Genomic DNA, 18,435 nt, shown 5'->3' on the forward strand with positions numbered 1-18,435 from the left:
TTTCTGGTTTTTATGTAAAACCAGTAAATATTCTATAAAACATGTTATCAAAAAACATACAAGCTTCCCCCACTGAACCAAGCAAAACCCATAGTTGACTTCACAGGAGTTCAACAATTCACTGGAATAAAACAGATAAATACTATTGTATTTGTTATTAGTCTTTGTGACCAATATAACAGATTCTATGGCAATCATTTAATTACATAGTCCAGTTAATTATTATGGTGTATTGTGACTCATTTAAAAATAAACAACTCCCAAAATATTTCTCTTGACTCCAGTTAGTCTGGCCTAGTATATTGATATGCTGAGTCTGGGTTCAAATTTAACAAGTTGATACTGGAGTAGCATTTAGTAATGTCAGCTATCTGTACAGGGCAGCCATGAAATCAAATCAGTGCTGTGGTCAGAGACTCCAGAGGCTGAAGCAGCAAAAGGTCTATGCATTCTTTTCTTCTGTGCCTTGCTACCAGCCTTCAGCCACCTCGGATCACATTTCCTGCTTTCCATAATCAACAGCTTGTTAAAGGCTGGCTTAAAAAAAAAAAAATCAACGCCATTTCTATGACAACTGGCCTTGGATTATTTTTAATTAAGTTACAGAATGGGGAATGGTGGTGGTCAGTGTGCCACTGCTCGTCTTTACTGGAAACTTATTGAATAGGTTCTGTAGTAGATATTGGAATTTCATTTATGTGAAGCAGGAAGAAGAGATAAGTCCATGGTTACAACATTGAAGGTTGTCCTTGACTGTGTATTTCTGCTTTAATGCTTTGGGGGTTTTTATTATTGTTTTGGGTTTGTTTTTGGTGTTTTTTTTTAGTGCATCTGTCTCTGCTTAGGGTAGAAATAATATGCAGCTAAAGCATTTTGACGTCACAGGTGTGGATTGGGAGGGTAGGAGTGAATAAGGGAACAGGTTACTTGTCATCATATATACATAAACTCCAGGAGGTACAGAGAAAGGCAGAAACAGTGAATATAGTTCCAGTTCTTGTAGAATAGAAACAAACTTCTGAAAAAATAAAAGTTCTGTTAATCTCTTCCACAAGTATATCATGTCAACATCCCTGTTGACATTATCTGTTCCTTCTCCATTACTCTCTATATGATAATTTGAATATTGTAAATGTACTTGCAAATCTGTTTCAGCAGCTGTATACCTTTAAAATCATTTCTTATACAATTGAGGGAAGTAATTCTGTTATAGGCCTTTTGTTTACAAGTAATTTTGCTTGAGTTTTGTCTCTAGTTATTGAAATGTTTTGAAGCAAAAAAAAAACCAACTTCAGAGATGTTTAAAATAACTGAACTATTTTTTTATATCATCAAATTTATGTAAGGGAAGCCATTTAGTTGGAACTCTTGAGCTTTTTTCACCAAACTCTGGAACTTTGCCTTCATTAAAGATGCTATTTCAATCTTGTTGTACTAAATTTAAATTTAGTAAAACGGTAATTTGAGGGGGCTGTGTGTGAGGATTTCTTTTGAATAACTTCCCAGCTGATCTGAACATGCTGAGGGGACGAGAACCTGTGTCTGGAAGATTGTGATTCCCTTGATAAACGCTGCACCACAAGTTAGTGCTGAATAGCCTGAGGTTGTCTTCTCTCTTGCATTCTCCTTAGATGTAGAGCTTAACTCCCTCTCAGAAAATAGTGATCCAGCCGGGGAGAAGCACCAAGGGAACTGAAGAACAGCTGTGGCTTAGCTCCAGCTTTGCACATGGAGTAAAGGGCTGCATGTGTATCAGTGTCCCAAATCCCAAGGAAGTGAGGTGGAAAAGGAGCAGCAAAAGCAGATTATGGAGCCAATACAAGGCAAAGCACAAATTAGCATCACTTAATGCTACTGTTCTGTGGTAACCTCATAATCTAACAGCTTTCATATTGTTCAGTATTGCATATCTTGAGGGATCACATTACAGGACTGTGTGGTGCATTGCTGTGTCATGGTCTGTCGGTTCAGTCAGGGAGAGCTGGGCTTGAAAGGAAGGTGGTGTCTTTCTGAGGACTTGTGGGGATGACTGCGTTAGACTTAAATCACATAAGAGTGTATGTGTTGTGTTTCAGATGAATTTGAGAAGCTGAAGTATACATCAATACATTGACGGGAAGACAGTAGAAATTGTTAATCACAATAATAAACAATTTATAATTAGGTGTAGGTAATTTCTTGCTTCTATGCTTTAAGTGGCAATGACCTGTAGTGCTTTAACAGTTGGTACTAATCTTCTGTTTTTCATTTTACTTAAATGCAGAGTTTAGTTATACCTTCTTCTCTACCTTTCTTCATTCTTTAGCTTTTGATTAGCAGTTCTTCCTCAGGGGGAGAAAAGATGGCACAGAAAGGATGGGATAGATCTTACAGCCTGGCTGTGAATGGTTGCTAGATGGATGCATTAGCAAAGGAAGCAATTGAATAATATTATTTGGTAGTAATTTAGGTTTCACAGGTTGTATTTGGCAACTATGAACCATATGTAACTTTTAGGATATCATCATACCATAAGGAAGCAGATACTTGAATATCCCAGTATATTAAAGCTCTAGCACTTTGTAGTCCTCAGCAAACATTAAATTCACATATTAAGGAGAAGTTTCATTTGATTGTGCTCTGCAGAGATTACAACTAGCTGAATTCCATTTATAGTCTGCAGCTGAACTGAATTTGGGCAGGTTTCTCACTCCAGAAAAAAATGGGGAAACTAAAACTGCAAAACCGTGCAGAGCAGGCCTCCTGAAACAGCTTATGAAAATATGTAATTATCCAGTTTTCAGGGTGATTCATGTCCTTTTAATGTGCCATGAGAGAGTGGGAAGCGTGGATGCTGTGGCTTCTTTAATGTTGCCACAAGCTATAGTTATTCTGTTTCTTAAAACGCGGTATACCTACAAGAATGTGTTAAAGTAATGCATGTTCACAGGGCAAGCTAGAGACATTGTTCCTTCACTCCTCACTAGCCAAAGGACTTACAGGCTTTCAGATATGAGATCATGATCATTGCTTTAATTTCGTTGGTGTTTTGTTTTTTTTTCCCCAAATAGGCAATTTGGAAATCAGTGTTGAAAAATGCCAAGTATTGCACACATGAAAGGCCGCTAATGATGCATGTTTGGTGATGGCCTCCTATACTGGTCAGGAAATGGTTTGTGACATGGGGAAAGACTCGCTGAAAATGTCAGCTCAGATCTTGTTGACAGGCAAATAAAAGCTTAGTATTTATTAGGGAAGAAATAAACTAACAAAATTAAAACCACCATTATGGAATTGTAAAATCCACACCAGAAGGTGCATGGCGTGTGTATTTCTGGTCATCCTTTTCAGGAAGCATGGATATCAGAACTAAAGAAGAAGGGTTGCAAGATGGGTGTGAGTTTTATGTGAGGAGAATCACTAAGTAGTGCAGGGAGCTTTCAGCTTTGGGAAAAAAAAGGTGGTATAGAGGGAGTTTATAAAACTGTGCTTTAGGGGAGGTGAATTTTTCCATTCCACTTTAAAAAAAAAGATGTTGTTTTATGTGCTGCTGAGGAAATTTTCTCAAGATCTGCATATCAAAAGTAGAAATGGGTTTTAAGAAGTTAGGTAAGTTGAAGGTCCACCAAAGGGTATTATATTTTCAATATGTATTTTAATGTCAGGATCAAAAAGTCCGTGACCACTTATTCATTAGAAACTGGGGGTTGTATCAAAGGAAGTACTGTTCTTAATTGCCACTATTATTATTCCTTGAGCATCTGCTCTTGACCATTACATGGAAAGGATACAAGGGTAGGCAGAGTGTTAATCTGACCCCCAGGCTCTCTGGTGCCTGCTCAGCCCTTGCAGCCACAGAGGATCAAGTGGTAGAAATGCTTTCCCCTCACCCTTGGCAGAGTGCTCTTCTGTGTTCTAACACGTGTTTTCTCATCTTCCAGAAGTGGATGAATTTCACAGATTAAGCAAGTAAGCAAAACTGAGTGGCCTTTTCAGCCAAGTCATTTGCTTATGACTGACTTTCACCCTTGTCTGAAGGGGACTGCCCTGCATTTCTGTTAAGTGTCTGTGTTTCAAGCGTACTTTTTTCCTTATTCCCTGTGACAAACAGAACATGCTGATTTGGGAATGCAGCCAGCAAAATGTTTGTAGCTCATTGCGTGTTAGTTTATGGATCTGTAATCATCTCAGTTTCAAGAGAGTGCATCATTCTTTTTTTCTGTCATGATAGTTTACAATAAACCGAAAAGTCTACAGTTAGATGCAATTATTGTTTGAGACCTTGGGCTGCTTTCAGCTGTATCAACTGTAACATAAACAAACAGAATTTAAGAAGGACATCAGCAAGTTCCTGGCTGAAATTACATACAAACTTGAATTGGAGTCGTTGAAGTTAGGGCGTATTAAAATGCAAATGAGACACTCCAGCTACTCAGTAAGAGGAACGTGGTAAGGAACACAGAACTGGATTCTTTCAGACCTAGATGATTTCTCTGGCAATCAGTGATTTTCCCAGCATAAGGGAGACGGCCTGTTCGGCAACGTGAAAGTATAAGGGCTTTTTGAAGGAAAAGGAATTCCAGAATTTATTGTGAACATTACTTACTTTTCAATAGAGTTTCTACATTAGCCAGTTATTCTACTAATAATTGTTTCTATTAAATTTGTTTTGGGACAAATATTTAGCTTATTAATGAGAAATCTAAAGTGGTTAACATCTGGCATATTATAGGCTAATAAAACCATGTCTGAGGTGGGAAGCGTAATATAACTTTGGTAGTGTTGAAATAAATTGTCATACTGTTCTGTTGGAGAATGAATTGTGGTTGGATTATTTGTTTTGTGGTCACCTTTTCTCATTAGAGGTTGAGGCATCCAAGGCCAGTTCATGCAGACTGGTTTTGGACAGGTGGGATTTATAGCTTGAGCATAGCAGACCTTAAGACAAACCCAGCCCCTGAGTTCGGCTCCAGCCAGGTCCTGTGTCTACCTTAACAGCTGGCAGCAGAAGGTTTAGGCTTGGGGCTGGGAGAGGTCGATAGGTGGGGCTTGAGACTCCTGTTCAGCAGGGGCTCGGGACTGAAGCGGAGCGTGGGAGAGCGGGAGAGCCGCGGTGTGGCTGGCAGTGTGCACTAGGTGCGTGCTGCTGCACAGGCACAGGGCAGTCCTGAGTGAGTGTTGATGCTGCATTTGCATCAACAGCAGGCTTAAGAGTGTTTTTGAAAACTGCTGGGACTGACTTTGGAGCAGGGTGAGGCCATGCAGCCTGCATCCAGCCCTGCTCTAGGCTCATTCCCTAAGAAGTGGCCAGGCACCTGTACAGCCCTGGCCCACTGATTTAATTTAGAGCTGAAAAGCAGCTTCCAGGTTCAACCCAAGTTTATGTCTCTGTGAGATCCTGAACTGGATCAAGTGAACTTCATGGGAATGGGACCATGATGCAGACATGGTCCAATTGTCTCCCTTTTGGAGAAAAGTAGTTTTAATTCTATTTCTTCTTCCCTCTTGCTCTGAAAAGCAAAACGTTGATTGACTGTATGAAATCATTCAGCTGAATGTGTTAATTAGTCATTGTGCTAAACATCTGCAATATCTGGTTTATCTGTTGTTACTTCTGAGAGCAAATAACTCATGCAGTTTTAACACTTGATAGGAGTTTTACATTTCTGTGTTTTAAGCTTTATAGTGTTAAACGGTGAAGGTAAAAGTGCACCTAGAGTTGTTGCTATGAGCGTTTCAAATGTTCTTTGAAGTCTTAAGATTTGGCAAAAAAGCTGTCACAAATAGATGCAAGAGTTTTATGGTTTTATACTGTTATGAAGATAACTGATTTGATGTCAGGAATGATTTGTTGAAATAATACCTAATTAGTATTTGGTACTGTTTTCTAAATTTTTTTGTGGTGAATATTGGCAGATTTAACGCAGGAGGACAAATCTGCATTGCCTTTTGACTTTTCATAAAATGTAATATACCTGATTTTTATGTGGTAGCTTTTTTGGCACATGCGTACATCAAACTAAAGGAACTTGAAGTCCTGGTGAATAAAACCAATGCATTAATAACTTTTGACATGCTCTCTGTTTATGTTATTCTGAAGTATATTTGATTATATTAGACAACTTGCCTTCCTGTGAACTGTGTTTAAAAAAAAAAAAAGCCATCTTAAGTTGCATTGTTAATGAACCATTAAGGGCAAGTTCTCAAAGCAGCACACATTGGATGGACTAATATATGAATGATGTTGTAGAAGTACTGTAAACTAAATATGAACTTTTAAGGAAGCAGTAAGATTTTGGCGCCATATAAAATGTGTAAGCTATAAATGGAGAAACAGATAATGCTTTTTCTCTGGTCTTTAGATAAGCTGTTGTCTGAAAATATCTTTGGAAGTGAGAGAGAATTAGTGAAAATAACTTCAGTGTCATTTCTAAATGCTGTCTGTAAAGCAGATGGTAAAACTGCTGAGGCATGTTGTGCTGACACCTTGCTGTTGAAACAGCCAGCAGGGCTGAAGGTCCTGCAGAAACACATGTTGTGTAATAACCCTTGAGCTAACAGCGTGCATTCTCCCTAGTTTGAAACTGCTGATGGGTTCTTATATCTCTCTGTCATAGATGCCAGCTCTAAAGAAATGCCTACGTGGCCTATGTGCCATTAAAAAAATCTCCTCACAATCCATAGGTCCCCCTTAAAAATACAGGAGACCGGGACTGTAATGAATTCCATGCAACTAACTGTTTATTGCATTGCAAGATAGAGAAAACATTACTTGTGGAATCCGTGAATTTGGTACAGTCTTAATGGCATAATTGAATCTTGGTTTTTTTTGAAACTGTTACTTTTCCATGATGAATAGGATATGCTGGCAGTATTTTATGGAAGGAAAAAAAAGCTCACTTTTTTCAATTTAGAGTTTAAGAGAACCAAATAATACACTCAGCGCAGCGTGAAAAGAAAAATACTTGAATTTGCTTGTGTAGCTCAGGAAAGTTTTTTTCATTCTCATCAAGCTTGTAACTAATGTTGATGTTTGGGTGTTTAAGCAAGAAGAATGTTGGTTTTATAAGGCATCTATTGAGCTCTTGTTTTCTTAAGCAGCGATAGTCCAGATCACTGTTTGTTTTTTCAATTTGAATTGATATTTATGTTCCCTCCAATAAAAAAGCTGTATGCTTTCTTGTTTTGCTATACAGCTGTGGATTTCTGTGCAAAGAGCAGCCTGTGCACAACTAGCTGCCAGTTTATTCAGGAAAAGGCTGGGGATATGCTTGGATTCTAATTAATGCACTCATACCACCAAACATTTGTCACAAAGATTGGTGGAGAAAATACTTGTTATTTCACCCCCTGGTCTTATACAAAAACTGTTTCAGGAAGGCTGAGTGGTGAATCCAGCAATTAAGAAAGGCATTAAATTCAGTGACCTGTTTTCAAACCTGATAAAGGTTAAGTTCTCTGTACTGCTCTTGAATGTATGACTCAGATAAACCTGTCTGTTTAAAATCTACTTCAGTTTCTAATAGGAGTTGCAGAAAAAAAGGTCCAAAACCTAAAACTTATTAAGCATATATTCATAAAATAGATGAAAATGAGTTTTAAACAGAATTACTGTCTCCTGGTGCTTTTCTTTGAATGCTTTGGCATTGCACTGGAGTTCTTCAAATGGATTGTGTACAGCAGCTGTCTGTCCTCACCTGTTTTTAATAACTTTCTATAGACTAAACCAGTGAATCAGTAAAATACAAGGCCTCTCTGTTAGTGCAGTATATCATTAATTGAGGTTTATGCCAAGCAGAAGGTTTGAGTTCTCTGGCTGTTAAGAAATTAGAAGTTGACAAGAACAACTGACCCACTTGTGTGTGTTGCCTGCTCTGATGAAACAGAGATCCAAACAGTTTCAGCTCCACTGGCATTTAGTTGTTCACGTGTGCGATGTGTGTTGCGGAGCTGCTTTGGCAGCTCTCTGCAGGCAGTCACTCAGCTTGTCATGGAGGGGCACATTGCTGGAGATCATTCCTGCTCTCTGATTTACGTGGTAGTTGTTTGGAGGTCAACAAAAATCTCCGCTCAGGGTTTTGCTTTCTAGCTGGGGGAGAAAGTACTGTTAAAGAGTTGGTTATTGAGGCTAACTCTGCTAAAAATAGCAGGAGAGACAGCAGAATAATAAAGAGAATAACAGGAGCCCATACTCAAATCATGCTGGTAACAAACACAATGTTCTGAGGGTTTCTAAAATAGAGCAAACTTTTGTCCCACATTCCAATAATTTATTTGGAAAGCATGTTCCACTTGAGGATTGCCAAGAACTTCACAAATACTAAGCCTTTTAACATGTCTAAGGTATGTGCTGTGCCATTTTAAGAAGAACCTCATAGGCAAAAATGATAACTATTTTTATCCAGAATCCTGTGGTCTGTAATAGCACAGGAAGTTTTCTTTCAGTAGTTCAGGGAAGCCTCCCAGGTAGGAAACCTGTTGTAACTTTCTATCTCAAATGAGTTTCTGGACTAAAATGGTGGATATTTTGTATATGTTTTCATTTTTGTCCCCCTCAGATCTGAACATGACATCCATGCTGCAAACTGAATTTGAAGTGATGTATCTCCAAATTTCTAGTATTTTATCCCCTATGACAATCAATCCAGTTGTGCTTTTTGCAGGTGTAAAAATTAGAGGCCCATGTAAGATACTGCTTCTCCAAATACATATATAACTTAAAGGTTAAATGGATGAACTTAGGAGAACAGAGCTAAGGAAAAAGGTACTGTAATTACTAAGGCAAAAAGAGCTGCCTCAAGAAATATCTGTGCTTTAATGTCAGAGGGACCAAAAATAGGATAGAATTAGACTGGAGTTTTAATGCTGTAAAACACTTGAATTGGAAATTAAAATAACTTTTCCAGAAGAAAACACGTGGTTTTGCCCTGAGGTGAAGGAAGCATATATCAGCAAGCTGCAGAGCCTTGTGGTGAAAAGTTTTATGGACAATCATTAAAGTTCTGGAGTGATTAGTTTGAATAAATGGAACAACAGATTTAGGAAAGAATAGGCACCAAATCTTTTGTTAGCTGGAAAAATCTGGAAGCCTAAAATGTCAGAGTTGAAGGCTTTTACAGTTCCTTACTCAGTCTGTGCAGAAAGGCGTAGTCTTGTAGTGTAGGGTTGTTTTTTTAAAGCCATAAGCCTATACATGCCTTCAAAAAATTCCCTGCTGACCTGAGTTTATTCCACAGGCACTGGTATGTCTTTGTGGTAAATCACCCTTATAGTAGGTTTTCCTGCTTTTGTGGAGGTTCACAAACGTTTTCAAATCATGAATTAATTTGAAACAACTTAGCACATGCTCCAGTAATCCAGCGAGAAGTCAAGTACTGCTGGTGGTGATTATTGGTGAATACTGAAATTACTGATGTAGATTACTGAAACTGTAACTTCTTTGGCAAGCAGAAATCCACGATGAGAAGTCAAGTGTGCAGTGATACTGTGTATTGTCAGTCCCTGCCCTGGTCTGACAGCTCTGCATTCATAGTCTGGTCCCAATTGGACACTCCAGATGTTCAAGTCAGGGTAAAATCTTTTGGATGGTCATTGTTAAAACTAAACTCTGCAATATGTGTAATCAGAAGGTATTTTTTTATAATTCTAGCAGGTTTTCATGCCAAGCTTGAGACCACTGGATTTGCTGGAACTTCCGAAGCACTTACCACAGATTACACTTACTTTTGCTTCTTGTTAACTTTGACAGAAGCTGTATGATTTGGAAAAGAAGAAAAAAGTTTGTACATGCCTGTTTTAAAGAGCTGCCTAGGCTTATGGAAATAGTTGGGTGCTCCTAGGAGGAAGGTCCTTTAGGACAATACTGGAGATGCTCAGTCTCAGTCCTGTTTGGTTAACATTAGTCTGTGTCATTTAGTAAACAGTCTAAATCTCCACCCCCAGCTCCCTCACATTTTGTTTTGAGAAAGGCAGAACTGTCCACGGCTCAGTGTTGGGTTAATCAGAACGTGCTCTGTACAGAACAAGTTATTGCCTATAATTCAAAAGTGCATTCAGGTTCTAAGAAAGCATTGCTGTGCTACCGGGGTCTGGGGACAGTGTTTTTAAAACACTTTGCAGCTTTCAGCTTTCTGTTTATTTTTGTTTTCTGTAGACACGAGATGATTTTCTTGGACAAGTGGATATTCCTCTTTATCAGTTACCGGTTTGTATTTTTTGTTTGCTTCTAACACTGTGAAAGGGGAAAAAAAATTCTATATGCACTCTATTAGTCATCTAAGGAAGTTAACAATACTGATAATAAAGTGATTAAATTCTCCTGCTCTGTGAGTTGTTTTTTTTTTTTTTTTTTTTTAGATCTGTTTGGGATTTTTCAGTGCTGATATTTATAAAATAATACAGGTTATCTTGTTTTTCAACACTGGAGTGCTTTTAGCTTTTCTATAGTTTTACAGTCTTAAAGATAAGAAGAGATTGTAATTATTGTCATGTCTTAAAATACTTCTTTAAAGTCAGTAAATTTATTTTGACTGTTCCTTATTCACGTACAGATATTAAAAAAAGGATAAGTGAGAAATAGAGCTAGTGTTGCTTTGGTAATTTTTTTTTCTGTTTTTTTTTTTTTGTATTCTTTTTGCAAAGCCAATAATTAGTTTTAAAGAAATATCATCAAGAACATTGAAATAAATAAGCTTTTTCATTTCCTTCTGAAGTCTCAAAACATTAGCAGATACTAACAGATTTGTCAGAAAGTGTCTTAAAAATAGGGTAGCAACCATGGCAAACCTAATTGTTTTCTTGAACCATAGTATTGGTCTTACTGCTAAGATTAAGCCTGGTATTGCTGTTACTGTACTTGAACCTGTAATTTAAGCTTTAAAAATGTTATAAGACCTTTAAAGAAATCAGTTGTAAATTTCGGATAGTTTTCTTTGATTTCAAGTGCTTGATAAGGACTTTCCTTGAAATAAATTCTTATTCCAGACAGAAAATCCAAGTATGGAGAGACCATATACATTTAAGGATTTTGTTCTTCATCCAAGAAGGTTAGTAAATACCACGTGGAAATTCTAATTTTTACATCTAAACAATGCTCTTATGTAATTAGTTGTAAATACGTACACATTTTAGAAGTTTTTCTGTTTCCATCAAAGAAGTTCAAGGAGCCATTTCTAAGATATTCATGTTCTACTAAAAAGTCAGCGTTATTTTAAATACTTATTGTACTCAGAAGTCTGAAGCCCCAATGCCATTATAGAACTTAATGCAGATTATAAAAAGTCAATTTTTTGTTGGAACACTTAAGAATAATCCTCTAGCTGTGCTTTTTCAGCTACTTGGTTTTACAAGTGCACAATAAGATCATTTTCTTTTCTCTCCTGCAGCCATAAATCAAGAGTTAAAGGCCACCTTAGATTAAAAATGACCTACTTACCTAAAAACAATGGATCTGAAGAAGAAACCACAGAGCAGGCTGAAGAATTAGAGGTGGGAAAAAAGTGTTTATTTCTGAAAAATGAATGTTAAGAATCACTAAGCGATAAATAGTGTTTTAGAAAAAAAAAGTTTAAAGTAATTGCTTGTATCTTGCATATAATTGAAAGTGTTTAAGTTCTTGTTGTAGGTACTATGTTGACCCCAGATAGACACTAACATCTCTCTGGTTTTAGAATTTTAACTCTCTCCAATCCACAGGGATATTTTGATCTTACCTACCATATATAAGTAATCTTTTTATGCACATCCAATGTAGATTAATGGATTTCTTTTCCAGACTTTATTCTGTTCAGCATTACCACCTTTACTGTAATTAAACTTTGTTATAGAAGGGTGTGTTCATCTGCCTCATACATTCACAGCATATGTATGAAATGACAGTATTTAAGCTTTTAATGTATTCTGTGAGTGCAGTTTATTTTTCTGGAATTAACAGCTTCTGATACTAATCTATTTAAGGACCTTGAGTTAAAAATCAGATTGCTGCATGCATAATATGCCCAGTCATTTTTTTTAGAAATAAACACACTAAAACCAGAGTCAAATTTGCTTGCTTAAGATATAACGGAACTACACCTGAAAAGGGGAAGTGACTTGATAAATTAAGATACGTTTTTCAACTTCTGTGGTATTAAAGGTGGTTATATCATGTCTTTCAGCCTGGATGGATTATATTGGACCAACCAGAGGCTGCTAGCCAGCCACAACAGCAGCAGCAGGAATCTCCTCCACTGCCCCCAGGCTGGGAGGAAAGACAGGACATCCTCGGCAGGACCTACTATGTCAATCATGAATTCAGAAGAACACAGTGGAAAAGACCGACTGCACAGTATGTCTTTTAGCCTGAAAACCAAGTTTTATATTAGCTAGTGTAATTCACCCTAGTTACATTGAAAGCAAGGAGAAATAAAAAGTGAACAGCTTGAAAATTAGTAGAAAACGTTTCCCTCACTTAACTTATAAGCCCTCGTGCAGTTGTCACTGGCTAGTGATCCCTTTGACTTTACTGTACTCTGGAAGTATGTGTTCAAATAGAAACTGGTTGCAGTTGGAGATAATTTTTCAGTTTTCAGCTTGTCTTTTTCTTCCCATCAGGGACTTTGTTAAAATTGTTGCCTAAAATGGTGGATGTTTTGTATATTTTTATATACAAAACCCCAAAATTTTTTTAGGTTTGTTTCTTTTTTTTTGCCTTGGAATGCTACCTGGTTCTTCAGCTTACACTTCACATAGTTTACATAAATTTAAATAGTCCAGACTGTTTATTTTTCTTCTGCCCAAATGACTGTGATTTATGTGCTTGCTGTTACCCTGGCTTACTGTTGAAAGATAAACTCTGGCTGCTGATTGCTGACTTCTCCCACCCTGCCCCACCAGGGACAGCGTGGCTGTTGCAGATCTTGGCAGTGTGCAGCTGGAGGCCCAGCACGTGTTCACTCACCGGCGACAGATATCAGAGGATACAGAAAACACAGACAACAGAGATTCCCCCGAGGTAAAACAATAAATCTCAAAACATTTCTGAAATGCAAGTGATTTTTTAATCTAGCCTACTCAAAAAGCTTGTCTTAACTAATTGTGACTTGAAACTACTTTTTAAAAATGTTCTCCCTTTATTTTCCTTTTGAAGAGCTGGGAAATTATAACTGAAGATGAGGCAACAATGTACAGCAGTCAGAACGTTCCAGTACCTCTCTCGCAGAGTAGCTGTGATATACAGAGTCATCTTGCAGAAGAATTGAGTAACAGACTTACTACCTCTGGAACTCCAGCTACTGGCCAGTCAATAGCCTACACTGTAAATTACTTTTCTCACTGTTCTGATAGAATTAGATCCATAAAGACTTGATTTAGGAATTATATTTCTAATTTCATCTCAAATGCACAGACTTTAAGAATAGTCTTTTTACTGTAGAATCCCATCTAAGCAAGCATTTTCTTCCTGTCTGCTTTGCTTATATTCAGTTTGTAAATCTACCTCTTAGGCTAGTGTTGTAGAGTGCTGAAAACTACGTATGAAAAAACCTGTGTATCCTGAAAGCTTATTTCTAAGGGAGGTGTGCTATGTGAGTTACTTTTCCCATTAGAACAAGTTCTAAGATTGACCGTTTTTCATTGTGGATATTGGGATAAGGTTGTATGATTGGGTTGAGTAAACCTGCTGCTTCCTTAGCAGCAAAAAGGGAGCTTGCTCATACAGTTCCACAGCCCTTGTGCCAGCTGTGCCTGACCCCTTCGTGAAGCAGCTTGCTAACCCAGCAGAAAACTACTCTCTTGTCCCCAACTCTGCTTTCTTGCAGTTTGAGCAACTGAAACAGCATGCTAGGTTGTCTGACAAATGCTATAGTAGCAGGGGGAAAACAGCAGGAGTATGTAGCCAGGGTGAAACTCGACTTTTTGGTGGTAGCAAGCAATTAAACAAGCTCAGCTGTCCTCTGAAACCCGAGCTCCACAAACAGCCTTGTAACCTGATACTTGACCTGAGAAATCCACTGTCCATTGAGGAAAGCCTGTAGAGGTGACCCAGGCCATCTAGTCTCATAGATTTTGGTATTGAAATAATCATTACTTTTTGTGATGTTAAGAATGCCATTCCAAATGTAAATTTGGAAGTGACAATGTTTATCTGAGTTTGTACAAATGTATCACTAGTGTTGCTGGAAGCAGTCAAGTGAGAGTAACAAGACTTCATGTGATTTCAGCTATTCAGTATGGGATGGGTAGCAAGGAAACTGGTATTTCAGCTTGCTTGGGTGGCCTGAGCAAAGAAAGAGGCAGATGTTCAAATTATTTGCAAGAGACAGCTAGAATGGCAGTCTTGCCTTCCTTCATGTGCACACCCCACCCCCTCCACCAAAAAAAAGAAAATCTAATAAGTTAATCATGCTTTTTCTTTGAAGTACTCCAGTAGTATGTGGATAAGGAAAAATCCTTCAAATAGTTGTGGAGATTCTGGAGCAAAATGAAATACAGGTGCCTAATTGTCGCAAATGAGTTCTAAATGTGGACACTTACGCAAAGTCCAGGGATTAAATTGCTCTTCTCAAATTGATTATCTCAGACTCATATTTTTTCATTATTGACCTAATCTACTTTCTGGAAAGTTACGTTAGCTCTGCTCTATCACAGACAACACAAAAAGCTCTATTCTGTCAACTCAAATGTACTGTAACTATTTGTAATTAATGTTTTACATGCCAAAACATCTGTTGCTAGAGTTTTCTGAACTTTCATAAGCCTCTATCATTCTAGAATTACAATAGACTCAGTGAACTTGATGTTTCTAGCTGTTAAAACTGGAGTTTGAAAAATACGATATTAAATCGTGTTTCAAAACAAATACAACACTTTGTCAGGATGGAAACTAATAGCTTGAAGTGTGATAAGCATTATTGACTGCTTGCTGCCATCCCTAAAGCTGCAGTAATAGCTAATGTGCCGTTCCTCTTTGCTCCTTCAAGAGCCATTCCAGCAGAAGAGGTAGTCTGCAAACATACAGACTTGAAGAGCAGCCTGCACATCCAGTGGTAAGTAATTTTTCAGAAAACACAGGCTTTTAGCTGTGTTAGGTGCTGACATTTCAAATTAGATTTGGCCTTCCTTGCCCAGCAGCTGTCCTGACAAAATAGCAATTATGGGTCTAGTTCAGCTGTAAAGCTTTCATGTTTCAGCTTTGTTTAGCATTAACTTGATGCATAGCCTGCAGAAGGAAGTAGTCTTGCCCTGATGATATAAGTTTCGTTTTTCAAATGGTTTGCCTTATAATTGTTTACTTCTAATTAAAAGCTATACCACATTCCATTATGTCTTCATGCTGACACTGCAAACTGTGATCTCACAGCCAGAAGTACTAGGCTGGATCAGCCTAAACCAGGTATATAAACATGAGGAGCTTGAATTTTGTATAATCAAACAAATAAAAATCTGTGACTTCATACTATGCAGGAAGGACTTAAATACTTCTTATCTATTTTATTCAGTTCATAGAAGTCATGAACCTTCTGGAATATAGTTTTGTTGTTTTAATTTGACAGAGGAAAACCTTTTCACAGTAAGTTTCATAGTTTCCTTAATTGTTTTTCATCTGTTATCACTAATATTTAGTTACTGCCTACTTCATCTGGATTACCCCCAGGCTGGGAAGAACGACAAGATGAAAAAGGAAGGTCATATTATATAGATCACAATTCTAGAACCACTACCTGGATAAAACCAGTTGTACAGGTATTGCCTGTCTTCAATTTACTGACATTTGTATTCACTGAACCTTTTAAGCGTCTGGGGTAATAGAATTGGAGAGATGGCTGTGAATAGAGCGTGTGAAAGGCATGAACTGTAAAGTACCACATAAGATATCTGAGAGACTGCACAGAGTTAGGAACAGTAATGTTTGTGGCGAGTCACTCTCCCTTCTGGGGAATGGTAACTGAGGAGGTTGGAAGGCTCCTGCAAACCTTCAGCACAATCAGTGATCATTAGTCAGTGTGGTTGATGATAATGAAATCTGTCAGGGACTTGCTTTATGAAACTGCTTTCATGAGTCAAAAAAATAGGTTTATAGAAAAAAGATATTGCTTTACAGGGCTTTGATTTGATAGGATGTTTTTTGGTCATTTACCATAGATTGCTGTGGAACCAAGTCAAGTGTCAGCTGCACAAAGTATTTCTACAGGAAGACAGCCACAAGCAACATCAAGTGATTCATCACAACAGTCTTCTCAGCAGCAGCCTGAAATGGAGCAAGGATTTCTCCCTAAAGGCTGGGAAGTCCGACATGCACCCAATGGGAGACCATTCTTTATTGACCACAATACTAAAACCACAACATGGGTAATGGAAAACTGTTCTCATGAACTGAAATTCTGGTTCCTCTTGAATCCAGACTTTGCTGCTTTTGGCAAGCTTCCATATGTTTCTTTAGTGCCATGGTAGCTGTGTGTTTGTTCAGGAGCCTGGTCAGAGCACAGTGCTAATAAAGCCAAGGTGGGGTGTTTAGTCCCTGGACAGCCCATGGAGACAGACTCCACGATCCTTGTGGATCCCTTCCAACCCAGAGTATTCTATGTGAGTCTGAGTGATATGTAAAAAAAATGCCAAGTTAGAGTACCTGTCATGAGTGGAAAATTATCAATTTTACTAGTTGTATTGGTATGTGAAAGCTTAGCTTGGAAGGAGGAAAACAGGAATCTGCTTTGCAGATGTAAAGCCCCTCCTAAATGACATTGCAGAACTGTAGCAGCTTATAGGAGCTGTTCACAGAAATGAGTTCTGTAAACAGAACTTTCCTTCAACAGGAAATCCATTACCTTGAATTTATCACGGGGCACAACACAAATTTCTGTGAATGCTTAGAAAAGCAGACCAGGTGCAAGTACCACGTGGATGAGGGAGCTGTACAGCTGCAGCTCCACAGAGGGGCACTGCGCACCACTTGGCAGTGCTGTTAGATGGGCTTAGGCATCTCAAGAGCAAGTCAGTGTTACTGCCAGTGGAAGGGAAAGAGGAATGCATTAAATTGATTCAAAATGGGCATTCTTTTCTCCAGGTGGGTGAAAAGAGCTCATTTAACACAACCACCTTCATCCTAGTTCCTCCAAAAAACCCCAACATACCAACCAAACAACAAAAAACCCACCAAACGCAAAACGTATAAGGTGTGTTGGAGATCATGTAGAAAGAAGAAATTGACTCAATTACACAAAGATTGAGTTGAATTAGGGATTTATATTTATATATATGTAAATAAAACAAAATGAGAGGTTACTAGAAAATAATTGTAAGTTACTGGACTGAGAATCCACAAGGATTCCTTTGGCTGCAGAATATGCACCTGTCACCTAATTGGTACTAGGCATATTATTTGCAAAACCATTAATTAAAAATTTAAAACCATTAATTTAAAAATTAAGAACAAAACAAAACAGCAAAAGGATTTTAACATGCTGCTTGTTTACTTTTCAAAGGAAGATCCAAGACTGAAAATTCCTGCTCATCCGAGGAGGAAGACTTCCCTAGATCCAGTTGACCTGGGCCCGTTACCAGTAAGTAGACTGTTCTCTACTTGTTTTGCAGATGAAACAATTTTCTATTTAAGTTAGCATTATTGGAATTTGCACATAAGAAAATGCAGCCTGCTTTTTTTTACAAAAAAAAATGGTTTGAATTTCAATGCTGATAGTAGATGGGGGAGGAATGCCCACAACTGTGGATCATGTTGAGTTCTATGCAAACTATATGATCAGAAATTTCTAAAAAAATTTTAATAAAAATGTGTAATAAAAATGTTGCCTTCTTACAGCCAGGGTGGGAAGAGAGAACTCACACAGATGGAAGAATATTCTTCATAAACCACAGTATGTACAACATAGTATTCTTCTCTACTCATAATTATATTTGTGAACATTATTTAAATTAATGGAACTAATTAAAAAATGTCTTGCAGATACGAAGAGAACACAATGGGAGGATCCTCGACTGCAGAATGTGGCAATAACTGGACCAGTAAGCTTTCCTACTGTAGATTTTCATATTTTTCAGAAATGCTGTTAATAGAATCCAGACAAACTCTTGTCATTTATCAGTTAGTTGGTCTAGTAAGCAAAACTTTCATGTGTGAACAAAGCATTTTTATTTCTTTTTAAAGACTGTTTAGAAAGCTTTCTGGGCAAGTGGTCTTTAAATGCCAGAAAGCAAAAGCAGTTCCCGTGGTAGTAAGAAAGTTTCCTTATAGAGTGGGGGGAGGGATTTGAGGTGGGTAAGAAAGTCTATTTATTTTTTTATCCACAGTAGCTCAATTCATGAAGTAAATTTGAGAAAGAAGAAAAAAAAGAAGAAAAAAAAAGGATTTAAAGAGGAATTAAATTAATTTTCAAGTGAAAAATAATTATCCAGCTTCAATATTAATCTGAAGTGCAAAATTAGCAGAACTAATCACAAAGATGGTTTGCATTATAATTATAG

The 18,435-nt window shown here is 37.7% G+C and overlaps 1 protein-coding gene across 3 annotated transcripts in view; it reads left to right on the forward strand.

Moving 5' to 3' along the window:
• The window catches only part of NEDD4 (NEDD4 E3 ubiquitin protein ligase), a 49,035-nt gene that overhangs the window by 20,991 nt on the left and 9,609 nt on the right, over nt 1-18,435 (forward strand). For all 3 annotated transcript variants that reach the window (XM_040077040.1, XM_040077039.2, XM_040077038.2), the window contains 12 exons: nt 10,133-10,183; nt 10,963-11,024; nt 11,364-11,466; nt 12,135-12,304; nt 12,853-12,970; nt 13,106-13,273; nt 14,937-15,002; nt 15,580-15,699; nt 16,099-16,305; nt 17,439-17,516; nt 17,774-17,828; nt 17,918-17,976. In XM_040077040.1, the coding sequence (XP_039932974.1) occupies nt 10,133-10,183; nt 10,963-11,024; nt 11,364-11,466; nt 12,135-12,304; nt 12,853-12,970; nt 13,106-13,273; nt 14,937-15,002; nt 15,580-15,699; nt 16,099-16,305; nt 17,439-17,516; nt 17,774-17,828; nt 17,918-17,976 (1,257 nt within the window). The remainder of the gene's footprint in view (nt 1-10,132; nt 10,184-10,962; nt 11,025-11,363; nt 11,467-12,134; nt 12,305-12,852; nt 12,971-13,105; nt 13,274-14,936; nt 15,003-15,579; nt 15,700-16,098; nt 16,306-17,438; nt 17,517-17,773; nt 17,829-17,917; nt 17,977-18,435) is intronic.

This window comes from Hirundo rustica, chromosome 13, assembly GCF_015227805.2.
Source record: "Hirundo rustica isolate bHirRus1 chromosome 13, bHirRus1.pri.v3, whole genome shotgun sequence".
In the NCBI taxonomy this organism is placed as follows: Eukaryota; Metazoa; Chordata; class Aves; order Passeriformes; family Hirundinidae; genus Hirundo; species Hirundo rustica.